The sequence below is a fragment of the Littorina saxatilis genome, linkage group LG15 (genome assembly GCF_037325665.1).
Source record: "Littorina saxatilis isolate snail1 linkage group LG15, US_GU_Lsax_2.0, whole genome shotgun sequence".
In the NCBI taxonomy this organism is placed as follows: domain Eukaryota; kingdom Metazoa; phylum Mollusca; class Gastropoda; order Littorinimorpha; family Littorinidae; genus Littorina; species Littorina saxatilis.
The window spans coordinates 19384447-19411946 of NC_090259.1; the positions used below are offsets into that span (position 1 = coordinate 19384447).

Sequence of the window (27500 nt, forward strand, 5' to 3'; positions counted from 1 at the left end):
TTTCGCAGAATAAACATATACAACTACACATGGGTTTTTTTTAAGAATATAATATTTTATTGAAAATGCGAAAAATGCATTCAACACACACACACACAAACGAGAAAGAAGAAAGATAACCCGAATGAAACAAATACAGAGAAAAAAGAAAAATGGCAGGCCAAACTCGGCCTTACGAAAAATAACCGTTATGACGGTTTGGCGTCCGAGACTGATACAGTCTAAAGTTTCCAAAGCGTTCAAGAAAAATCGAAAAATCACACAGCATGCATGCAAGGAGACGGAAACAAAATATATTGAAGACACCATTTTTGGCGGGGTGCTTTCTGTCTTTTTGTATCATCACAGATCTGTGCAGGATTATACGGAACAAGTTCATCTTTCCATTGGGACTTACGATCGAAAATCTACTGCCCTGCTGCCTGGCTGTGTCATGTACGGAGTGGTCATATAAAAAAAAAATCTGAATCAAATTCGCAGATTGGCGTAGGTGTCAATTCGGAAATAAATTCAGCAGGCACAAGAAACATATGGAAACACACACACACCCGTACGCACGCACACACGTTCGCACGCACACATGTACGCACGCACGAACACTCCCACACCCACGCAAGCAAGCACGCACGCGCACACGGACACACACACGGACACACACACGGACACACACACACACACACACACACTAAAAAAATCACTCAAGAAAAAATAGGCACTAAAAGCAGCCATGTTGTATATCCTTTGTATAGTATGTGTCTCAGTTGATTGATGTATATTACCCCACGTATAAGCCTGTCGAGATCTGTGTCGGTGAGAATGATTGTGTACGCAAGAAGGATCAACCTCCAATCAATCAAGCAAGTATAAACCGTTTATTAAACGGCTACGAAAGCTTTGGTTTTCAAGCAGCGATTCCAGCAGACTAAGCAAGTGTCAATGACAACAATTAGTAATACGGTACGTAAATTAACAATACGGTTCGCAAGCACAAGACCAAGTGCGCACGAAAAAGATCCTGCAATCCATGTCAGAGTTCGGTGGGTTGTAGAAACACGAAAATACCCAGCATGCCTCCCCCGAAATCGGCGTATGCTGCCTGAATGGCGCGGTAAAAACAGTCAAACACGTAAAAATCCACTCGTGCTAAAAACATGAGTGAACGTGGGAGTCTAAGCCCATGAACGAAGAAGAAGAAGAAGAAGAAGAAGAAGAAGAAGAAGAAGAAGAAGAAGAAGAAGAAGAAGAAGAAGAAGGTACGTAAATATGACTAGAATTATAGAATTTACTTTTATTATCGTTCTTATTATTATCAGTTTTAACAAAACAAACTAATCATGTGTGTTATTATAATCATTAGTTGTACTACTTTTTTTTGCAAACGGACATTTTAACCATGTGAACAATGAAGACGATGTTAGACATGATAAGTTAGCACGGAGGAGACAGATATTGCAACACAATACAAACGGTGGCAAAAAAAGCAATGTATGCGAAATGGAAACAAAATCCCTAACTATTATAAGCAAAACTGATGCCACTTACCTTAAACTTATCTTTTCAAATATTAACATCTTCAAAATTAAAATGTCTCATTTGTGAAATACATTTAACATGATTAGCCGGTTTAGTCTCCTGGTACTTGAATTGCAAACTACATCCAAACAACATTAACGCAGCAACCCTACCTCACCTACAAAGCTAATCTAAAGCTGTTAAAAAAACACAAATATTCGAATTCGTTGTTGTGGTTGTTGTTGAGGGTGCATGCTGTCTTTCAACCAAACCTTAGTCTAGTTCAACCACTTCAGGTGGGGTTTTTTTTGGTGTGTGTGTTTATTTTAGGTGGGGGGGGGGGGGGGGGGGCGGGACGGGGATGAATAGTGTTCTTGTAGAGTTCTACGAAACAGTTAAGGGCAGACTATACCTGCGCAGTTTCAGTTTCAGCGGCACAGACGACGCACTGCATACTATTGATGCTGCGATAGGGATTATGACGAGTACTTGGCCTGTTTTCCTTTCACGCAACGGGCTGGGATAATCTGCAGTGCGTCGTCTGTCCTGCTGAAGTTACATAGGTGAGCGCCAGGCCTTACCACTTTGACAGGCTGATTCCGCATAACTGTTTCGCAGATCTGTTCTTCATAGTCAGTTACTTCCCTTTGTAGATTGTTTATTACCGCTGAACGTGCGAGACAATTACTGATTTGAGTTAGTAAGCTACCTAATTAGTTACTTAGTTAGGTAATAAGTTATTGACTGATGTAGTTATAGTTATATTTTCAGTTCAAGCGCTATAAACAAAACTTCAACTCAGACACATATTGGTTACACAAGAAAATTATGTCTAGTCTAGAAAAAGTAGTTTCAACGCTTCCTTCACAAGTATATAATAATAACTATACTGGATTGAAACTTCTGTCGCAAAAAAATACAAGTAAATACAAGAAATATAATGATAAATTAATTAATACTGAGCTACCAATAACACATTGACTTCAAATTCTGACCCATATTCCAACATAAAAAGAATACGTAATTACTAATAAATGGTTATCAACAAAAATATTTCCAGTACTGCCACAAAGACAAGCGCCAGAAAAAAATACCCTAATACCGATCGAACTGTGATATCTCGAGCTTAAAACATGTCTATATGCATGCGTATGGCTTGTTTTGTATGTTTGAGTTTGTATTAAAGATGCGTTCCGTCCTTTCTTATAACTCATAACAAGAGCATCTCTCTACATTTATATCATTTACAAGTCAATAATTTCGTAATGTTTGTGGGGGGGGGGGGGTCCTTTGTTATTTTTGTTTTGTTTGTTTGTTTGTTTGTTTGTTTGTTTGTTTGTTTGTTTGTTTGTTTGTTTGTTTGTTTGTTTGTTTGTCGTGTTTGTGTCTTTGTCATAAACATAAACGATATGAATATATGTTTACAAAAGCAAAAACAAATACACAGCCTGGCTGCTTCCTGCAGAGAATGGAAACATTCAAAGAATTGATTTCGGTACTGACACTAGTGTCAATTAAACCCTGACATTTATTCAGCACAAACAAGTTTCATTCTGCGCAACCAGGCAACCCTAACAACTGTTCAGTATGGGTATTTCACAACAAGTGGAACGATGCTCGTACAAGCTTGTTTTACTAAGGCAGGCAAGGGTCTTTAAATGCATGTATATATAACAAGCTTTTCAACATTCTTTGCGATAAAGAAAACATGTGTCTGGGTCTGCAGCGTTTTCCAAAGCGGCCAACAGTCATTGTGAAAAGGAAATACTGTGAATGACGGTGGGGTTTTGCAACGCCTTGCACAAATCGGGTAATGTGCGATGTCGCTGGCTGGAGCTTTTCTTCGTTTCCTCATCCCTTCTTTGGCTTGCACTTCTCTGAAACAGACGGAATATAAATGTGTGAGTATGTTTCTGTCACACTCTATCCGTATGGCTGGATGCCTAACCGTGTATCTCTGCCGTCTGTCACTCATATAGACACAGAGAGAGAGAGAGAGAGAGAGAGAGAGAGAGAGAGAGAGAGAGAGAGAGAGAGAGAGAGAGAGAGAGAGAGAGACAGACACAGAGAGAGACAGACAGATCGAGACAGACAGATCGAGAGACAGACAGACAGACAGACAGACAGACAGGCAGACAGACAGACAGAGACAGACAGATCGAGAGACAGACAGACAGACAGACAGACAGACAGACCGACAGACAGACAGACAGACAGACAGAGACAGAGAGACGGAGATAGACAACTAGAGACAGAAGAAGACAGAGATCGAGCGAACTGAACCGAATTTTATTTCAAAAGCATAACAGTAATAGGCTGGGCCTTATTTTCCAACCCGCTGTCCTTCAAGCACATAATTTAGCTTGAACATGGCATACGTGAAATTGAAAACAAAAGGAGAGTTAGAGAGGGGGAGAGAAAAACCCACAGATAAATAGACAAACTGTCAGTTTCTCACTTGGCAAAAGTTGTTTTTGGCAGGCGATGGCCACTTTGTTTTTGTATTTAGGCTTCCATCTCATCCCTGTCGAAGAAAGGAGATTATATCAGAAATATACATGTAACATACAATCAGTACAACGAGCGGAAACTGCAGTATCGATTACTGTGTCTTCATAGGAGTGGGCAGTCAGTCTTGATACACTTGTAGATGAAGTCTTCCAGTCGAATGCCAGTTTTAAACTTTTAATATTCTGAATATCGTTGTTTATGTGTGTGTGTGCATATGTGTGTATGTGTGTGTGTGTGTGTGTGTGTGTGTGTGTGTGTGTGTGTGTGTGTGTGTGTGTGTGTGTGTGTGTGTGTGTGTGTGTGTTTTGTATTGGTGGTTATTGTTTTTGTTTTGGGTTTTTATTTGTCGTTTGTGTGTGTGTGTGTGTGTGCATGTTTTGTTATCAGTTTTGTTACGTTTTTGTGTGTGAGCGGCGTTGCTGTTTTTTTCTGCATCCCTGTGTTACCGCCGTGGCACATAAAAGACATGGGTGGTGCAACGCCAGTTGTCGCTAGCTTTCCACTCCAGCGGCGATAAGGTAATAGAGTTCGAGGTGAAATAAAATGAATGAAAGGAAGCGAGTCGAGCCTGGATGAAGATAACTTGAGGAAAGGAGCGGAAGATATTTAATGCCACTTACATCTGAAGCACAGAACAAAGCCTTCGCTCCCATTGGTATTGGATGACGTGTGCAATGACACGATGACGACATCGTCTTTGACGTCAGTGATGACGTGTGTCTTGGACTCATTCAAGGCAACGGCATCTGTGTCGTTCAACGTGACTTTGGTTTCCTCTCCTTTGGACCCGGTCCTGATTTTTAGACTGTCTCCGCTGACAAGGTTCAAGCTTCGAATCTAAAAGTAAATGAATCAATTAAGTTTGAACGTCTTTGTCACAAGCAAAGTATAAGGAATTCAACAATCAAACAATTTTGTTAAAATTAAAACATTCCAGTACCTTACCATGCTTGCTTTTGTTTTTTAAAGCAACAAACAAACACAGACGAACACAGGCAGGTTAGATGCGTCGAAGAACATTTTCCAGTTGTATGTATTAACTTTAATGGACAATAACGTTTTTTCAATGTAATTGTTATTGTTTTTGTCAAATACAATCAACGGGAGTGATTTGACTTGCCGAAAAAGGGCTCTTGTCACCCACAGAATTACACAGTTCGGTTTTGGATTAGGAGTAATAAAGTCAAACAACAGTAATATTTTAACTGTGCAAACAAGAACGCCAGGAACTTCCTTGTCTCTAGTAAAAGCCTAGAGATAGTGACTGACTCTGAGCACACAAGAATGTTTGTTCCTTTAACCCCCTTCCGCCCCCTCCCCCCCCCCTTAGAAAACACACACACACACACACACACACACAACAAAAACAACACTTCAACCCCCCCCCCTCTCTCAAAAAACAACAACAAAACAAAACAAAAACACCCGAACAACAACAACACCACCACCAACAACAACAACAACAACAACAACAACAACAACAACAACAAACAAAACACAAAACATCAACAAAAAATAACAAGACAGCAAGATTTTACCGTGAAGACGAAGTGCTTGTACTTCTTGTGGGGGATAGGCCTGAAGAGAGTCAGAGCCTTTGGTTTGTCCTTTCGCTTGTAGAGCCAAGGGTGGTACGAGTGACTCCGTATGATTCCGCCCTTGACGGTCGCGTTCATCTCCCCGTCGGTAGTAAACAACTCGAACAAAGGGGCTGCAACGACATTTGTATTTCACTTTTCAGTCACTCTGGGGTGTAGCCACCATTATATAACATTTTAAAAAAATCTTTGAATTTATCCCAACCATATTTGTTTGACAACTTACTGTACAAGTGTTCAACAATATAATGACGATGACGATAATGATGATGATGATGCTGATGCTGATGGAGATGATGATGATGATGATGATGATGATGATGACGATGATGATGATGATGATGATGATGATGATGACGATGAGGAGGAGGAGGAGGAGGAGGAGGAGGAGGAGGAGCAGGAGTAGGATGATGATGATGATGTTTGTGATGATGACGACGACAACAACAATAATAACGATGATAACGATGAAAATCCAGACAACGATGATTATCATTCTAATGACACACCCTGCACCAATATCATCCTCCGTGTTTCTATCACGGTGCTGTAGTAGCGGTTCAAATATATACCACGATAAAATAAGATTTATTTTGGTCTTAAATGAGAGAGAGAAAAAAAGAAAGATATTCACCTTTCTTGTGGGTGCACTCATAAGAGAACGTGAAGGTGTCCGGTTGCTTGACGACGCAGACAGACGAGTCCCCCTCGAACAGCTTCAGCATGTAGTTGGCAGCAGTCGTGTTGTAGTTGAACGTGCAGTCCCGTTCCCAGTAGCATTTGTTCATCTGAGAAATAGCCATAGACATAGACATAGAACACTTTATTATCTCAAGTCGCGAAACATGATTATATATAATTCATGAAGAATTTTTTTATTTGTTTTATCATGAGAGTTCCTGGGTATGATATCCCCAGACGGTTTTGTTCATTTTTTTTCGATAAATGTCTTTGATGACGTCATATCCGGCATTTTGTAAAAGTTGAGGCGGCACTGTCACACCCTCATTTTTCAATAAAATTGATTGACATTTTGGCCAAGCAATCTTCGACGAAGGTCGGACTTTGGTATTGCATTTCAGCTTGGAGACAGGCTTACAAATTAATTAATGACTTTTGTCATTAAAAATCTAAAAATTGTAATTAAAATTATTTTTTATAAAACGATCCAAACTTACGTTTATTGTATTCTTCATCATTTTCTGATTCCAAAAACATATAAATATGTTATATTCGTATTAAAAACAAGCTCTGAAATTAAAAATATAAACATTATGATTAAAATCAAATTTCCGAAATCGATTTAAAAACAATTTCATCTTATTCCTTGTCCGTTCCTGATTCCAAAAACATACAGATATGATATGTTTGGATTAAAAACACGTTCAGAGAGTTAAAAAGAATAGAGATATAGAAAAGCGTGCTATCCTCCTCAGCGCAACCGCTACCGCGCTTTTCTGGATTGTTAATTTCACTGCCTTTGCCACGAGCGGTGGACAGACGATGCTACGAGTGTACGGTCTTGCGGAAAAAATGCAATGCGTTCAGTTTCATTCTGTGAGTTCGACTGAGCTTGACTAAATGTTGTATTTTTGCCTTACGCGACTTGTTTATTTTGGCCTCACACGAGTTCACCTGAAGTTCGACAGAAAAAAATGAATCCTCCTTGTCAAGCGAATTCAATTCAATTCAATTCAATTTCAATTCGATAAAACTGTATTATCTGAATGCAACAAACAGAAATGTTTCTTTTGGCTCGTGTAATGCAGGAAATATTCCTCTTTTTTGGGGTCCGAAAAGTCTCCTATCTTAGGAGTGACAGAAATGTTATCTTCTCTTACCTAGTAAATAACAGAAATTGTTTGAATTCTTCTGTTTGATGAGAAAACAATTATCATCATTTTTGCCCCTCTCCTCTTTTACTTTGTACTCTCCTCTACTTTCTCGTCTTCATCATAATCATTATCATCCTCCTCTTTTTCTCATCTTCTTCACCTTCTTCTACTTAATACGGTTTACCGCATGTGCTACTTTTGCTAGTAGAATTATATAGTTGTTCACACAGTGGGCACAACTGGTTACAAAAAGTGTGTCCAAAAGTGGACACACAATTTTGAAAATTCCGAGGCATTCAAAAAGTTTTTTTTTAAATGGTGGCTATACCCCACGGTGACTGAACAGTTGAATAAAAATGTCGTTGCAGCCCAAGTTTACAGTGTTCTTTATTCTTCAGTCTCCAAGTCTTCCAAGATCGTCTTTCTCTCGGTCATTGTCTCAGTGGCAACGTCAACTCACCTGCACGAAAAGGTCGGGTGTTAGACCTTTGCATGACCCGTTGTGCCCGACGAGCGAAATACTGGTGAGGACCTGGCCTTTCTTGCATCCGATCTTCAGTTTCTTCTCCAGGTCCTTGGCCGTTGTGGTGTGCACGTACTTTTCTTTCTTGTCGCACGACCATGATGCTGGAGAAAGACATATCAACATATATACCACGAAACAATACAACGTTGGCATTCCTTGCATCCAATCTTCAGCTTCTTCTCCAGGTCCTTGGCCGTACGTGGTACTGTGTGCGTACTTTTCTTTCTTGTCACACGACCATGACGCTGGAGAAAGACATAAACCCATAAACTCTGCCAACAAATTATTGCTCCCATTTTCGTACCCCTACTGAAGCATTCATTCCAGTGTCAATTAAGTCAAACTTTCTATGCCATTAAAGGCCCTCCACTTGGCTACCTGGCACACTTTTCAGATTAAAGGTGTCTTTTACAGGGGTCACGTGACCGCCGCCCAAATAAGGGTACCCCTAAAATTGACCTGACAAAAACGTAAGGTACCAAGGTCTTCGTGTTTTTTCCAAGCCCTGAGACTTTTGCTATGAGCTTGGGATCTTTATCGTGTGCATGTGTGGTGTACACGGGGAATCTGCACAAAGTTGATTCCGAGAAACAAAGGACCAAACAAACTAACAATACTATTTGTGCATCGGTAAGGACTATAGTACCCCCCGCGGGTTAGGGGGAAGAATTTACCCGATGCTCCCCAGCATGTCGTAAGAGGCGACTAACGGATTCTGTTTCTCCTTTTACCCTTGTGAAGTGTTTCTTGTATAGAATATAGTCAATGTTTGTAAAGATTTTAGTCAAGCAGTATGTAAGAAATGTTCAGTCCTTTGTACTGGAAACTTGCATTCTCCCAGGAAGGTCATATATTGTACTACGTTACAAGCCCCTGGAGCAATTGTTTGATTAGTGCTTTTGTGAACAAGAAACAATTAACAAGTGGCTCTATCCCATCTTTCCCCGTCGCGATATAACCTTGAACGGTTGAAAACGACGTTAAACACCAAATAAAGAAAGAAAGAAAGAAAGAAAGGACTATAGTGGCAATAATGAATTAAACACATGAAAACCACACAAACAGGCTTGTTAGAATATAGTGGGTCTATCACTTTTTCAGTTAAACATCAAATCATTTATCCATTTTCTCACATTTGTATTATCAAAACAATTACATAACGAACCTTTCGGTCTCGAACTTTTCTTGTTTCTTCTTCCTCTTGTTCTCCTATTTCTATTCTTCGCGGCGTCTGCGAGTATGCAGAATAGGAGAACACAGAGACACACAAGAAGCACTCCCCGTAGTTTCATCTTGAAGTCCTGCTGTTCCCAGCAATACTAACAAACTGAGGGTGAAGTAAGCGAGAAATTAAAAAAAGTCTACACGCATCGAAGGCTTAAAATCTTGAAGTCCTAGTGTTCGGGCCCAGCAATACTAACAAACTGAGGGCGAAGTAAGCGAGAAATAAACAAGTCTACTCGCACGGAAGGCTTAAAATAGAGCTGGGGAAAATATATTATGTCAGCAACCATTGCAGTCAGATCAGTCTGAGTCTGTGTGTGTGTGTGTGTGAGTGTGTGTGTGGTGGGTGTGTGTGCGTGTGTGTGTGTGTGTGTGTGTGTGTGTGTGTGTGTGTGTGTGTGTGTGTGCGTGAGTTTCTGAATGTGCGAGCGTGTATGCGCTTAGATGTGTGCGGCGATTGCCGCGAGTGCGAGCGCATGCCAAAGTTCGCAAAGTTAAGCGCAAAGTTCTTTTGCCACATTTAATGGTGAAAGAAAAAAATACCGGGCCCTTGCGACTACTTGATACCACACTTACACCACGTAAGGGAAATTTTACCCACGGCTAAGACAGCCAAATAGCACAGTATTGACGCGATATTTATGAACAGTCAAGCCTGTTCAAAAGCAGAATCTTTCCTTCCTTGTTATCAGATACCTGGGCCAACGCTACAAACAAAACACTTCATATCAACTGCTGAGGTGTCGTTGCTAAACCCATCGGGTAATAGGCCTATGTGAAATTACCCGGAAGAGTATTTACGGTGTGGTGTCTTGTGTGTGTGTGTGTGCAGGGGCGGACGAGGGGGGGGTTCTGGGGTTTCCGGAAACCCCCCCCCCCCCCCAGCCAAAAAATAAAAATATGTTTGTGTGTTTTTTTGGGTTGAGTTTCAATTTTTGGGGTATTAATCAGTGACAAAATCTGCTGCCTGAAACTGGTAATGATCATCCTCAGAATGCATCAGATTGCACCATTTTGCATCCTTTTTTTCAAAATTTTCCAGGGGGGCATGCCCCCGGACCCCCCTAGCAAGCTGGGCGCTTCGCGCCGTCGGCTCGGCGCTTCGCGCCTTCACACCCATATCTTCACAATATACTTTTGAACCCCCCCCCCCCCCCATAAAATGAACTGATCCGCCCCTGGTGTGTGTGCGTGCGTGCGTGCGTGTGTGTGACTGTGTATGTTTGTGTGTGTGAGTGTGTGTGTGTGTGAGTGCGAGTGTGTTTGTGTGTGTGTGTGTGTGTGTGAGTGTGTGTGTGTGAGTGTGTGTGTGCCACGGTGTGTGTGTGTGAGTGTGTGCGTGTGTGCGTGTGTGAGTGCGTGTGTGTGTGTGAGTGCGTGTGTGTGTGTGTGTGTGCGTGCGTGCGTGCGTGCGTGTGCGTGTGTGTTCTTAAAATTTTCTCTCATACACCCAGGTGTCCTTTAAGTTTTCTGAAATAATACACCCAAGTAACCTACTTCGGTCTAATTAAAGGATCTGTCCGGGTTGGTGTTACTTGTTTCATTCTCACAGTTTACCTGTCCCGGAAGACGAAAGTGCGGGGCTATATAGTCACAAGTTAATACCCTGAATGCGATACGAGCACAGAACACACCTGCCTTTCTCGGTACACAGCACACCGTTCAGGAAGGAATGTTGAGGTGTATCCACAAGATAGGTACCTTCCTGGTCCTGATTTATTGTGCCTCATTTGCTTGAACTTTATTGTTGTAAAAGAGAGAGAGAGAGAAAGAGGGAGAGGGAGAGAGAGAGAGAGAGAGAGAGAGATAGGGAGAGAGAGGGAGGGAGGGAGGGAGAGAGAGAGAGAGACTCTCTCTCAAGTCTTGAGAGAGAGAAAGTGTGTGTGTGTGTGTGTGTGTGTGTGTGTGTGTGTGTGTGTGTGTGTGTGTGTGTGTGTGCATGTGTGTGTGTGTGTGTGTGTGTGTCTGTGTGTGTGTTTGCATGTGTGTATATTTATATGTGTGTATATATATGTATAGGTTACAACACGAGTGGTTTTTTACATGGCTTGTATTTCAGTCAAGACCCAGCGGATGAATATCATCGGGAGACACGAGCCTCTGGCGAGTGGATCTCGATTGATATTCCCGCTGGGTCTTGACTGAAATACAAGCCATATAAAAAACCACGAGTGTTGTAATCTGTATATCCCATTCTACCATCAAACACAAAGTGTAGACTACTAGCAGCACTGTTGCGATCTGTGGAGTGTAAAACAGTGGTGCCAGCGAGACTTGGCCCTTTTGCAACCTCAAACTAAGTGACCGTCGCTAAAAAAAATAAAACGAATGAGTGCATCGATAAGTACGCGGTAACACTACTTTCAGACCATTTAAAAGCTTTAAGTAAAGGTTCATAAGTTGCAAGAAAGTAATGAAGTCGTATAGAAATCAATTTAGTTGAAGCGCACAATTCTTTTGTTTTGCGTTTCAGGTCGGCGGAACGGGCGAAACCGGTTTGGCACCCATTTGGCTAACTCGATTCAGAATCGATTCCACGTTGTTTTTCTCGAATGTATTATTATACAATTAGGCTTATTGACAGAGAAGCAAATTTTAGGGAACAAATATGTAGGTTTAGATTTAACCATTTGCTCCCTATTTGAAATGTATCTACGTGATAAACTGTTTTGCGAGTGTGTTTGCATGGATGAACCTAAAGGCTAAACTGGTATGGGTGTGAGGAAAACAGGACCAAAGTGGTGAAGTCGCGAATTGCTGACACCAAGTCTGTCACCGCCGATTGATTGCATTTTGAAGGAATATGACTGGATTACGGAAAAATACACACATGTTAAGTTCTTGGATACCTTCATCGCCAATGTGGACTTACTGCAGAGCCAGGCAAAAGAGTAGACTTGCTCGCAAAATACGTGAAACAGCCGATGTTTGATAACGAAGCGAAGCCAAACCAGGTAAGGACGCTTCTCGGTCCCGCAACGCATGTCACCAGACCAGGGTTGTTGCTTTGAGTTTGACTAACAAACTCGAAACTGTCATTTAAAACATGAGCCAAATGTGTATTGATTGTGTGATTAGTCTATGTGACAGGGCTTCTATTATCTGTGCTTCCCCTAGCTTCTGTCAGTTCCCACACCGACACTGCCAGAGGAACGGAAGACGCGCACCAAACACACTGCTGACAGACTCTCACTCTCAGTCTCACTCACACACCACTCGAAGGTCTGATAAGATGACAGATAAGCTTTTTTTTTTTTTTAATTTCAGGATGAACTAGACTAATAACAACAAAATAATTTTTGATACATGTTGTTGCAACAAATTTGTTTGAATCTAAAGGTTTTTTGAATGCAATACAGAAGCAATTTTCACACATTTCATTGTGGCTCTGCGCCCATAAATGTGCATAATTTGTATCAATAGAGTCTGACTGCTAGTGATAGTTTGCAATGAAAATAACATTAACAAATAACAATGTACTTGTGGGTAAGAAATCAACCAACTCAGCAATGCAAACTTTGCTGAAAACAGATGCACATATATATATGTCTGCTGAAAATAACAAATAGTGGCAACATGTTTGAAGCGAAGTGAACATCACCACATATAAACTTACTATCAAAGTACAGCTCTGATGTTTGTGACATGTTCCTCTGTCCTGATCTTTGTGGATCTTTCGTTGTAACTGAAACATTAGTCAGTAATTGTTTCTCCCTTTTTTTTACTAAACCTTAAAAAATGTTGATATTTGTTTTATGTTGCATGCTTTTAGTGTGAGCATGAAATTTCAGGGTTGCTATCAAGTTTTCTCTGTGTGGTACTTTTAAATATATAAATATTATTGCACTATAGTTTAATCCCGTTACCCATTATTTTGCGGCGAGTAATTGGGAGAAGTACGATTGGGAAATACCATAAAGCCAACTGCTTTTAAGGTCTTGCTATAGGTACAATCAATAATTATAGGCATTTATTCTTTGGGAAAAATACAAGCCTGCTGTTGTGCTCTTATTTCTTAGGCCTACATCCAATATAATGTTTGCTGTGATTATGTGATCAGAATGTGTTTGGAGTTGGAAGTTGCATTCATGCTTGTTATTTTGATCTGCATAACCCAATATCTTTCATTGTTGTATTCCAAATCGTTTTACCTCAGGTACTCCTTGCCAGAAGAATCTTTTCCTAGAGTGACGTCTCCCCATTTCATCTGATGGTGGTCGGTAACTGCCCTCAGCCCAAAGTGTATGCAGTTATTCCACCGCAGGGTGTTCAGGAGAGATTCTGCAGTAGTTTGCCCCAGTTGGTTACTTTTGTAGAGCGTGTTTATTTCTTCTTCCGTGAGTGCTTTAGCACTGTACTGCATGTTCCCCTTGCCTGATTTTTTTAGCGCTTTCAGTTTGGCATTTAAGGTCTGTTGGGCTTGCTGGAAAGAAGGGGAACGATTGATGTCATGGGGGTACGATTTGCTTTTGAGGTGTCGGTGAATGCTTGCCCAGAAACTTCGCATCGACGTTGCTTCATATTCTGTCCCATCTGCTTTTTTCAGTGCGATGAAGTAGTTTGAAAGAATTTCATTGAGGGAGGCTGGCGGCAACTTTTCTTGAATGAAGGTTTTTAGCAGCTTAACATCATGGGCAGTTTTCTTGAGTGTGTTTTGGCTGGTGTTCTGAGCAAAAAACGTCGGTATGTCTGGTATTTCTGTTTCAGCAATGCGGTTTTTTTACTTTCGGCGTTTGTTTTGTGTTTTCGGAGTTGTCAGTTTCTGGAAAGTATATGTCAAGTTCTTCAAGCACATTTTGGGGCAACAGAATGTGGTCAATGTCAGGGTCTGATGGCAGACTTGCCAGTTTTTGCACATTTATTCTATGGATTTTGCGTCTGGTGCCGTTTGGGGTTACCACATCCAGTACAGGGAAGCCAAGTGGCCTTGAAACATTCTTAACTATCCCTTCATCACCTCCGTTAATCTTTACTAGGTCGTTCACCTTGATGGGAGACAGGATTTGTTTTGCCATATATTTGGACGTTTCTTTGGTGCCAGATAAACGGTCGTTGCTACGATGCAAGGGAGGGTACTCGTTTTTACATTTAGTCAAGTTTTGACTAAATATTTTAACGTAGAGGGGGGAATCGAGACGAGGGTCGTGGTGTATGTGTGTATGTGTGTGTGTATGTGTGTGTGTGTGTGCGTGTGTGTGTGTAGAGCGATTCAGACTAACTACTGGACCGATCTTTATGAAATTTGACATGAGAATTCCTGGGAATGATATCCCTTGACGGTTTTTTATTTTTTCGATAAATGTCTTTGATGACATCATATCCGGCTTTTTGTAAAAGTTGAGGCGGCACTGTCACACCCTCATTTTTCAATCAAATTGATTGAAATTTTGGCCAAGCAATCTTCGACAAAGGCCAGACTTCGGTATTGCATTTCAGCTTGGTGGCTTAAAAATTAATTAATGACTTTAGTCATTAAAAATCTGAAAAATGTAAACAAAATATTTTTTTTATTAAAATGATCCAAATTTACGTTCATCTGATTCTTCATCATTTTCTGATTCTAAAAACATATAGATATGTTATATTTGGATTAAAAACAAGCTCTGAAAATTTAAAAAATTAAAAATTATGATCAAAATTAAATGTTCGAAATCAATTTAAAAACACTTTCATCTTATTCCTTGTCGGTTCCTGATTCCAAAAACATATAGATATGATATGTTGTTTGGATTAAAAACACGCTCAGAAAGTTAAAACGAAGAGAGGTACAGTAAAGCGTGCTAAGAAGAACAGCGCAACCGCTACCGCGCCAAACAGGCTCGTCACTTTCACTGCCTTTTGCACTAGCGGCGGACTACGTTCAATTTCATTCTGTAAGTTCGACAGCTACTTGACTAAATGTTGTATTTTCGCCTTACGCGACTTGTTTTGTTTTGGTTTGCAGCCATTGTGATAGTGTTCGACTGTTCAAACAAGTGTTATGCACGGGTTAATAAAACTGCGGATAGAACTCTTTAGCAGCAAAGCAATTAAGAGTGTATTACAATCTACCTTTAAGCATATTTCTTATTGGATTCAGATTGTGCCAGCTTAAACTTTAGTTTTTTTTTATCTGTGTGCTGTCGTTGTGCAAGGGAGGCTACTCTTTTGTTTTGGTTTTCATGGCAGTGTTTCGTACATATAACAGAGTATGTTCTTGTTAATCGGTCTGCAGTACTTAGAGACACGGAGAAAACGTTCGAAACAGAATTGAGGGAGCACATTTTCTTTCTGTTGTGTTGCATATTCCTTTTTTAGAATGTCACTGCACTGTCCAGAACGCTTTCTTTGCACCCGTAAGTTGTCCTTACTGTAAAAGTGAAAAGGTCGAATCAATTTATAGCCACGCAAAAAATACACTGTCATCTATCTCTATATATTTATAGATATACATATATATATATATATATATATATATATATATATATATATATATATATATATATATATATACGGCTTCTCTCTGTGTGTGTGTGTGTGTGTGTGTGTGTGTGTGTGTGTGTGTGTGTGTGTGTGTGTGTGTGTGTGTGTGTGTGTGTGTGTGTGTGTGTGTGTGTGTGTGTGTGTTTGAAAGTACGGTTACAGGAGGAGCAATTGTTGCGCAGATGGATGCAAAGTAGCAAGGTACTCTGAGTTAACAATCACATGAACTATTCTTCTTGGAGCATACAGAAAACAAAACAGCAGAAATTCAAACACCACAGGTACAACTGTACATATTATGATCTGCACATGATCCTTACATAATGCACTACTGTAACACGTGCACACTTTGGACGGCTGTATCGCACTTGTGTGCAATTACCCCATAACCTTGACAATATTATATTCGTCCGTTGGTTGCGACGTCTGAATAATCACGTGACCCCACACTAATGAGCAACAAAGATAAAATGGACAAAGTGCTTGAAAGGCAGGAAAGCGCAATGACCGACTTGTAGCCCTTGGCCTTGTCAATCGAAACTACAACTTACGAGACGGTGTCTGGTTGTACAATACGAAGTTTCGCTTCATAACGCATTGTTTAACGTGGCCTTGACTTAAATGTGTGAAATTGAAGTCAATGAATGAGGTTAGTTGAAAACGAGTGTTGTGATAAGACCTGGTGTGGGTTCGTTTATTGATGTGTGTGTGTGTGTGTGTGTGTGTGTGTGTGTGTGTGTGTGTGTGTGTGTGTGTGTGTGTGTGTGTGTGTGTGTGTGTGTGTGTGTGTGTGTGTGTGTGTGTGTGTGTGTGTGTGTGTGTGTGTGTGTGTGTGTGTGTGTGTGTGCGTGTGTGTGTGTCTGTGAGTATGTGTATGTGGATGAGTTGGTGGGCCAGGCCTGTACGTATGCCTTTTTTCTTTCTTTTTTTCTTCTTCTTTGTGTGTGTGTGTGTGTGGGGGGGTGGTGGGAGGGGTCGCTTTGTCTTTTTCTTAGCATTAGTAATTTATGTCTTCCCATGTTATGCATTTTGCTGCTGACTATACGCATTGATTAACGGTTAAATGTTTTGGTATTGTGGTGCATGTTATTTATTCCCTTCACCCCCATGACTCGAGCAGGCTCCATTTGATAAAAAGTTAACATAGAGAACTTGATTGTTTACAGATTGTTGATCTCGGTAACACACACACACACACACACATACACACACACACACACACACACACTCGCTCACTCGCTCACACACACACACACACTCACTCACTCACTCACTCACTCACTCACTCACTCACACACAAACACACTCACTCACACACACACACACTGACACACACACGCACACACACACACACACACACACACGCACACACACACACACACACACACACACACACACACACACACACACACACACACACATACACACACACACACACACTCAAAACGATTTCACAGATGGCTGTCAGGGTTGCGGCATACAGAAAGTCTACATACGAAACAAGCGTAGACCAACAATCTCTGAGGTCAAACAGTCGATGACATAACATTCAACAATACTGCACCTGTTTGTTACTTACTGTTACTGGTGTTGTGTGTGTGTGTGTGTGTGTGTGTGTGTGTGTGTGTGTGTGTGTGTGTGTGTGTGTCTGTGTGTGTCTGTGTGTGTGTGTCTGTGTGTGTGTGTGTGTGTCTATCCGTCTGTGTGTGTGTGTGTGTGTGTGTGTCACACTGAAGCTGTGCACTTTGATCGCGCGAAGGAAAAGGTTCAAAGTCTAAGAGGAAATAAGTCGTATTGTTGCTACATTTCCTGTTAGCGGAAGAAGGAAAATAGCAGTGTTGACTTGAACACTACAATGCTCCGAATTTAGACACCAATTCTGTTACACGATATTAACACTCCTGTGCTTAACTACTTTTAAAGCTTTCTGTCACCCCCACCCTCCGTCTAAACCTTCCTCAACCCGTTCCCCGTCCCCACTACCCGGCGTCAACCTTCCTCTTCCATATCACGCGCTTGTCGTTCATTGATTCGCCGATGTCGGCGGATGCATCACAGGAGATTCACAATGCTTTGGGGTGCGGAAGCCGGATGGGGGTCTGTAGCCCCCACCCAACCCCCACTCCCTCTTAAGACCCCCGTTTTAAAGGTGGTCGTCAACATTTTTGCTTTTTTTCAATAATCTTATGGTTAGATTTCGATACAAAATTATGTCAAATGATGAATGAACCATGGGGAAAAAAATTATAGAAAAAAAAATATATGTAAAAAAAGATTTTATTTTTGGGTAGCGTGACTCACGCTTCCAATATTTTGTTTTCTGTTTGCTGAGAACATGTGCTTTGCCTAAAAATACTGACCAATCAAATTCATGTCACTATGCTTATAGCCACGCCCAAACACGTGCTGCAACAGTTTGCCACTGGAGCGCTGTCCACGCTTTTTATTTTATAAACGCACGAAATGCACGGGATTTGAGAGGAGCTTTGCGCTTGGCATTTTCCAAATAAGGATATCCTACTATGAGTACTACGCTGGAATACTACAATGAATTTTCAAAAGGCTACACTCGCTTCGTCTTTCCTGATCAAAAGGGGGTGTTTTGTTGATATTTGTAGATAATAGACTCTGCACTTTAATGGTCAAATGGCGATTTGGGTATAAACATGTAGACAAGGACCTTTAAGACCTCCTCCCTTTTAAGACCCTAGTTTGTCGGAACCTGCTCGGGTTTCAGGGGCGGATCACATCATTTTCATGGGGGGGGGGGGGGGGGGGGGGGGGTTCCAAATTTCTTTTAGGGACAATTCGACGACGCGAAGCGTTTAGTTGCGGGCGCGAAGCGTTCGAACCTCCCAGGGGGGTCCGGGAGCATGCCCCCTTGAAAATGTTGATAAAAACAAGGAAAGGGATGAAGCAATGATAAAAACAAGGAAAGGGATGAAGCAATGATAAAAACAAGGAAAGGGATGGAGCAATGATAAAAACAAGGAAAGGGATGAAGCAATGATAAAAACAAGGAAAGGGATGGAGCAATGATAAAAACAAGGAAAGGGATGGAGCAATGATAAAAACAAGGAAAGGGATGGAGCAATGATAAAAACAAGGAAAGGGATGGAGCAATGATAAAAACAAGGAAAATGGAGCAATGATAAAAACAAGGAAAGGGATGGAGCAATGATAAAAACAAGGAAAATGGAGCAATGATAAAAACAAGGAAAGGGATGGAGCAATGATAAAAACAAGGAAGGGGATGGAGCAATGATAAAAACAAGGAAAGGGATGGAGCAATGATAAAAACAAGGAAAGGGATGGAGCAATGATAAAAACAAGGAAAGGGATGGAGCAATGATAAAAACAAGGAAAGGGATGGAGCAATGATAAAAACAAGGAAAGGGATGGAGCAATGATAAAAACAAGGAAAGGGATGGAGCAATGATAAAAACAAGGAAAGGGATGGAGCAATGATAAAAACAAGAAAAGGGATGGAGCAATGATAAAAACAAGGAAAGGGATGGAGCAATGATAAAAACAAGGAAAGGGATGGAGCAATGATAAAAACAAGAAAAGGGATGGAGCAATGATAAAAACAAGAAAAGGGATGAAGCAATGATAAAAACAAGGAAAGGGATGAAGCAATGATAAAAACAAGGAAAATGGAGCAATCTGGTGCAATCTGAGCCAAGAAACTTTTCCCAATACACTTTCCAAAAAGTATCTTTAATAAGACAAATTTGGATCAAAACAAGGACAATTGACCGATCTGGTGCAACCTGAGCCAACAAATTACCCAAATACTTCCCAAAACCGTCACATAGGAGACAAAGGCCGTCCCCCCCCCCCCCCCCCCCCCCCGAACATGTTCATAAAAATCAAGGAAAATTGAGCAATCTGGTGCAATCTGAGCTATCAGTTTTTCTTTATTTTCAAATTTCTTTATCCAAGCGGAGCGCGGGCGGAGCCCGCGCGTAGCGAGGTAGTTTTTTTTTTATCTCCCAGCACTGAAATTTTTTTTGCCAAGTGGTGTCTGTCTGGACATTGTTCTAGAATTCATCTTTTAGCACAATATTAGCGACACTGTTTGGACAATTCTATTAAAATTAGGCGTACAAACTGATTTTGTTTCGGGGAATCCTCTCAGAGGATCAGAATTTTCATATAATATCATCGGAAGCTGTTACAACGGGAAAATGTGAAACTTTTGTCACTTTTTAACATGGAATTTCATCTTTGAGCGTTTCAAGCGGACTTTAATAAAATAGTTATTTACGAATTAAGCAGCGGAAGACACTCACCGGTTCAACATGTGTATGGTCATTAAACCTCAAAACATTTCAGTAAGTGGTTTAGACAAACACCTCGGACATGTGAGGGTGACTGGTTTGTAGCTGAAGAGTTTTTTTCTAAAGTGTGTTCTAAATACAAATGACGTACTGGTAATGATGTAATGAGTTGTTCTAATCTTGTTCTTGGAACTCTTGCTGTTCCAAGCTTGTTCTTAGCAAGTCTTGGTGACGAGAACAAAGACTATCAATGAAATCTTTAGAAATAACCTCTGACAACGACGACGATGACGACGACGACGACGATAACAACAACAACAACAAATGACATCGACGACGACGACGACGACAACAACAACAACAACAACAACAACAACAACAACAACAACAACAACAACAACAACAACAACAAAAACAACAACACGAGAACAACAACAATCACGACAACGAACATGACAACAACAACACCAACAACTACGACGACAACTACAACGACTGGGTTATGATGACATCACCAATGATTTAAAGGCCGTTAAAAAATCGTTAAATCCTATTTCTTCACTGATTCTTATGAAATTTTAAAGGTAGGTTTGTTGTCCCCAACTTATTTTCACTCCATACTTTTCCAGAAGAAAAACATAATTTTGGCAGTTAAAAACCGTTAAATTTCAATTCTTCACCGATATTTATGAAATTTTGTGGGTAGGTTCGTTGTCCCCAACTGATTTTCACTCTATACTTTTCCAGAAGAAAAACATAATTTTGGCAGTTAAAAAACGTTAAATTTCAATTCTTCACCTATCTTTATGAAATTTAGTGGGTGGGTCCGTTGTCCCAAACTGAATTTTAAGACATACTTTTCCAGACAAAAAACCTTATTTTTGGCAGTTAAAAACCGTTAAATCTCAATTCTTCATCGATATTTATGAAATTTTGTGGGTAGGTTCGTTGTCCCCAACTGATTTTCACTCCATACTTTTCCAGAAGAAAAACATAATTTTGGCAGTTAAAAACCGTTACATTTAAATTTTCACCTATCTTTATGAAATTTAGTGGGTGGGTCCGTTGTCCCAAACTGAATTTCAAGACAAACTATTCCAGTCAAAAAAACTTATTTTTGGCAGTTAAAAACCGTTAAGTCTCAATTCTACACCGATATTTATGACATTTTGTGGGTAGGTTTGTTGTCAGATTTGACATGATGGCAGAATTGAAAGTGTGAGATATCCTGATGTTTCACAATTTATGCTGCATAATTCAGCCCCATAGGCGCTTGAATTTTAGGTGGAGTTGGGTTTTTTTTCAGCCCAAACCAGTAACCCCCACATGGTTTTCATGTCCCTTTCTGAGAGACTTCAAGAAGTTTCAATTTGACGTCATGATTAGCCTGCCGCATTAGCAAGTATGAAAACACGTCATCGATGACACATTTTAAGACAGAGAGAGAGAGAGAGAGAGAGAGAGAGAGAGAGAGAGAGAGAGAGAGAGAATCATGTACACACAGATGGACGACTTCGCTTGGGGTATGTACTGCCCGGCAGTACACATCTACTTTATTTATTTGTTCTTCTTTCTCTCTCTCTCTCTCTCTCTCTCTCTCTCTCTCTCTCTCTCTCTCTCTCTCTCTTTTATGATAGGTGGGGGGGGGGGGGGGGGGCGGAAACCCCGGAAACCCCCCCTGGATCCGCTCCTGGGTTTTCATAGAGCGCAGTGGGAGACTCTGGCAGAACGTTTGGGAGACGCACACTTACTTCGGGGAACAGTATGCAGGGTAGCTAGACTAGGACGGGTTGGAGCTGAATTGTAACGCCTCTTTCTTTCCAAAACAAATGAATTAGTGGTATTGCTACTGTTCAGCTTTACAAAATGTTGCACCGATGTCACTCACGTATGGCCGCTGACCTCTGTAACCGTTTGGCTGCCATTCGCTGTCTGTGCTTTCTGACTGCGTCCACAATACTCCCACAGTGGTAGAAATCTGTGGAGTTATCCCTCACTGGCCGAATGGCTGCAATCACAGGAACATGGAATTCAATGACAATCACAGGAACATGGAATTCAATGACAATCACAGGAACATGGAATTCAATGACAATCACAGGAACATAGAATACAATGACAATCACAGGAACATGGCATACAATGACAATCACACAAACATGGAATTCAATGACAATCACAGGAACATGGAATACAATAACAATCACAGGAACATGGAATTCAATGACAATCACAGGAACATGGAATACAATGACAATCACAAGAACATGGAATACAATGACAATCACAGGAACATGGAATACAATGACAATCACAGGAACATGGAATTCAATGAGAATCACAGGAACATAGAATACAATGACAATCACAGAAACATGGAATTCAATGACAATCACAGGAACATGGAATACAATGAAATCACAGGAACATGGCATAAAATGACAATCACAGGAACATGGAATACAATGACAATCACAGGAACATGGGATACAATGACGATCACAGGAACATGGATTTCAATGACAATCACAGGAACATGGAATACAATGACGATAACAGGAACATGGAATACAATGACGATCACAGGAACATGGAATACAATGACGATCACAGGAACATGGAATTCAATGACAATCACAGGAACATGGAATACAATGACAATCACAGGAACATGGAATACAATGAAATCACAGGAACATGGAATACAATGACAATCACAGGAACATAGAATACAATGAAATCACAGGAACATGGCATACAATGACAATCACAGGAACATGGAATTCAATGACAATCACAGGAACATGGAATACAATGACAATCACAGCAACATGGAATACAATGACAATCACAGGAACATGGGATACAATGACAATCACAGGAACATGGAATACAATGACAATCACAGGAACATGGAATACAATGACAATCACAGGAACATGGAATTCAATGACAATCACAGGAACATGGAATACAATGACAATCACAGGAACATGGAATACAATGAAATCACAGGAACATGGCATACAATGACAATCACAGGAACATGGAATTCATGACAATCACAGGAACATGGAATACAATGACAATCACAGGAACATGGAATACAATGACAATCACAGGAACATGGAATACAATGACAATCACAGGAACATGGAATACAATGACAATCACAGGAACATGGAATACAATGACAATCACAGGAACATGGAATACAATGACGATCACAGGAACATGGAATTCAATGACAATCACAGGAACATAGAATACAATGGCAATCACAGGAACATGGAATACAATGACAATCACAGGAACATGGAATACAATGACAATCACAGGAACATGGAATACAATGACGATCACAGGAACATGGAATTCAATGACAATCACAGGAACATGGAATACAATGACAATCACAGGAACATGGAATACAATGACGATCACATGAACATGGAATTCAATGACAATCACAGGAACATGGAATTCAATGACAATCACAGGAACATGGAATACAAAGACAATCACAGGAACATGGAATACAATGACAATCACAGGAACATGGAATACAATGAAATCACAGGAACATGGCATACAATGACAATCACAGGAACATGGAATTCAATGACAATCACAGGAACAAGGAATACAATGACAATCACAGGAACACAGAATTCAATGACAATCACAGGAACATGGAATACAATGACAATCACAGGAACATGGAATACAATGACAATCACAGGAACATGGAATACAATGACAATCACAGGACACAACTGGCGGGAATGGCCGCAATGACAGGAACATGGAATAAAACAACAATCAAAGAATCATGGAAGGGGGGGGGGGGGGGAGTGGTAACAATCACAGGATTATGAAATGAAATGACAATCGCGGGAAACAACTGGCCAAATGGCTTCAATCCCAGGAACATTGAATAATGATAATATAACAATCACAAGAACATGGAAAAAAAACTAACAATCACACTAACATGCACAAATACAGCAATCGTAGAGCATGGGAAATAAAAGTGCACCACAAAGCGTATCTATTTATAGGTTAATGCAGAAACACGTCCATTGGAGTGCGCGTCCGCGCGCACTTTCACACACACACACACACACACACACACACACACACACACACACACACACATACACACACACACACGCATATAGACTAGCTTGGGACACGTTGCACCCCCCCCCCTCCCCCTCTGAAACGCCCCTTATTCAAAGTTGATAAACACTTGATTGGCTAATATTGATGATCTCTAATCAACAATACATTTGAACGCACCCTTCCCTCGACCAGATATCTGTCCCTATATTTATATACTTACTACTAATCTGAAACACAAATCCTTTCCCGCGAGTCATTCCTTTCTTCTTCTTAAACTCCACATCGACACATCCAGTACTGAAACACTCCTCTATCCTCTCGTTCCTGTGGTAGACCTTCATTAGGTGGCGCTCGTTCAGTTCTGTCACGCGCCAAATCTTCACGTGATCGCCAGCCTCGTTCGGGGTAAGGTCAAGGTTATCGGAGGAGATGCGCAGGCCAAACTGCCGGTGGACGCATATCCGCTTCCGGCAGATGCGCGGCGCTTCTTCGTAGTTCCACGGGTAGTCTGCGTGGCTGCGAAGGTACCCGTGTGTGATCTTTATAGTCCAGAAATCTCTGCTACAAATGTCGTAGACTGAATCTGTTGATAAATGAGAGAGAAGAGGTCTGAAGTTACGATGGTGCTTGATGGTAGGTTGGCAATTCATAGTCACTGAGATGAAATAAAATATTTAAAAAAAACATACATAAATTCTACCACCTCGTATACAAATACTGCCCCTGTAAAGTTCAAATTGTATGCACATTAATTTTTTCATTCAACAAATCTTCCATAAGTCACTGTGTTGCTTTTCTTGTCAAGAAGGACCCAACAGATTGTGGATAGCCGATGTATGTTGGACTTACTCGCTGAATAAAAAGATAACGTTACACTTAAAGCAGAAAGTTGGGGTTTGAACAATCCATCTATACGTTAAATTTTTACTAAATGCATTCTAATACCCGGTTGTTTTTTGACTGCACATGTACCGTTTCAAACACCCTCCCTCAAAAACCTTTTGAGGTAATCTGCAAATGATATGTGCGTTTCAGTGGCTGAGTTCTCCAAAACGGCAACCTGATCTCGCAAGAACCCAGTTAGCTAGTTAGCCATTCAGTCAGCCAGTTACTTAGTAAAAGCCTGCTCGTGCCTACGATTGTACAGACCTGGGAACCCATACGATTTCGCCGTATGTTGTACGCATGATTGTCTAGAATTCGAGAAGTACGGTTAGTGGGATAAAATACGACGAGAAAAAGTCCTAGACTACTCGTCTTCACAAGCGCATTCCAAAGCTAATCCAGTATTTTGACACATGATTACAGTGTTTGTCAGTAAACATTGAAAGAAGCAAACGTTTTGGTAAATTTAATCAACATAGCGACGGACGCGTGTGAAATATGTTTGAATCATGGATGTTCAAATGCTGTTTGGAGTGCACTAATTTTTCTAAAAATACACCAAGTTCGCTTGAGTATACTCCAAGTGCAAAACAGGGGTTCCGAGGTCTGAATGTACATGGGAGTTTCAGCCCGCGAACGCAAGAAAAGAAGAAGAAGAAGAAGTTCTCACCTCTAGGTAGACACTGCGCCGCTTTGAGCTCCACGTAGTCGGGACTTCTCGCCATACACATGAGCCGGTCGGTCACGATCATGGGAACCTTGGTCCTCCAGGAAAACTGGCACTCGGGGCGCCAGTGGCATTGGTTCTTCTGCACCAGCAGAGTGTGGGTCATTCCGCGACAGTCGCCATCTTTACCGTGGCACCGGCGCTCCCAGCCTGCCACGCCGTGACGCAGTTCCGGTTGGAAGATGACGTGATCATCCGGGCACGCCAGCGTCATGGATTCTTTGTTGTTGGAGAGGCAGCGGCTGACCGTTGCTCGCACTGTGAAAATGAGAATGGGACGACAAATTGCAGTTTAATAAATGAATGGATGTTGAACAAGTCGGTTCACTTGCCAGATGTTGACCTTGATTGAAGTTTGCGGATGGGATAGGGGGAAGGGGGTTTCAAGACATGTCGACACTTCCGTCCCATTCACTGATCTGTAGTCAGGGGACAGAACACATTTTTTAAAAAAATATAAAAAGAAGTGAAGTATTTCCTTTGGATTTGAATAAAAAGGGGTAACGTACACAGTGTATCCTAGAACGTGTCGTCGGCATATCCCCTCTTCCATTAAAGATAGACTTTTTTGTGTTTTGTTTTGCTACGACCGAGTCAGTGTTCCCAACTAACAAGGTACACACCGAATTTTAGGTCAATCTGCCGATAACTTTCAGAGATATTCAGGAGTTCTGACAGAACGACAAACTGACACACAAACACACCGAGCGAATCACCCCCGCTCGTCCAATAAGTCGGCTAACCATTCCATGCATACCTGTAAATTGGCTGAGTCCAAACGACGCAAACTTCTGAGCCGTTTCACCGATGGTTAGGTCATCATCCTGAAACCTGCAGGCCTTTTCTGAAACAAAAACAAACCTCGCAATAATGCCCAGGAAATAGCTAGGTCCTGAAAAAATAAAATAATAAAAACCGTCCGAAACGTTTCCCACAAATATTTTTAAAAAAAAGCACACAAAAAACATCCCAATTCTCTATTCACCCACTTATATTGGTAAATAAAGTCGTTGTTACCATTAATGTTTTCGTTGAAACAGAAAACGATCTCTTCGTTATTTTGACTTGTGTTGTATGTTTTGAATTTATTTTTAATTAGACAATTACACAGAGGCACATTTTTATATTCATCCTTTTCCTGAAACACCGGCGTAATCCCAATCTTGTTGCTGTTTTTATTTGAGAACTCGGGACGCAAGTGACACAAAGATGACTAATTTATTTTTGAGAATGCAATTGTCTTAAAGGCACAGTACGCCTCCCGTAAACCATCACAGACATTGTCAGGCTTTTACACACAGTACAAACACCCTTCAATTTGAACGCTCACCGAACGGGAACATCCTAGGTGCCATACGTAAAGAGCGATCAATTTTCAAAGAATTAATTTTGCCGATTGCCTCCTCACACAATCGGACCGTGGTGCGTTTTGGCGCTAGACCCAACTTTTAAAATCTAAATAATAAATTGACAGCTTCTTACACAAACATTCTTCAATCATAAAAGAATTCTCTTTTCATCAAGACAAGATCAGTACAATTCGAAGTTTTGAAAGTTTGAAAAAAGAAAAGCCCGGAAGCAGGGTCACGCAAGGTCGTGGTTCTCGTAGCAGACGACGGTTTATGCCAAACGCCAGTTCCTCTGAACAGTCAAAAGCCATCGCTAGAGTTCTTGTGAACCACAGCCGTTTGGTTCGTGCATAGTCAGAGGTACATAATAACGTGCTATTGCAGATAAGCTCACAGCGAATTACAAACTGACGACAACATTGTGAAAAAGGAAAACTGGATCACACGGGTTCACGATGGCTCA

General features: G+C 41.0%; 1 protein-coding gene across 1 annotated transcript in view; it reads right to left on the minus strand.

The window, feature by feature from the left end:
• Nucleotides 1-34: 34 nt before the first annotated feature.
• Nucleotides 35-27500, minus strand: part of LOC138948775 (uncharacterized) — a 52113-nt gene continuing 24647 nt past the window's right edge. The window contains exons 5-14 of the mRNA XM_070320385.1: nt 26446-26532; nt 25632-25946; nt 24297-24659; nt 21840-21959; nt 7917-8083; nt 6256-6409; nt 5562-5734; nt 4644-4860; nt 3971-4036; nt 35-3389 (exon numbers count right to left, since the gene is read on the minus strand). Coding sequence (XP_070176486.1) covers nt 3364-3389; nt 3971-4036; nt 4644-4860; nt 5562-5734; nt 6256-6409; nt 7917-8083; nt 21840-21959; nt 24297-24659; nt 25632-25946; nt 26446-26532 — 1688 coding nt within the window. The 3' untranslated portion in view covers nt 35-3363. The remainder of the gene's footprint in view (nt 3390-3970; nt 4037-4643; nt 4861-5561; nt 5735-6255; nt 6410-7916; nt 8084-21839; nt 21960-24296; nt 24660-25631; nt 25947-26445; nt 26533-27500) is intronic.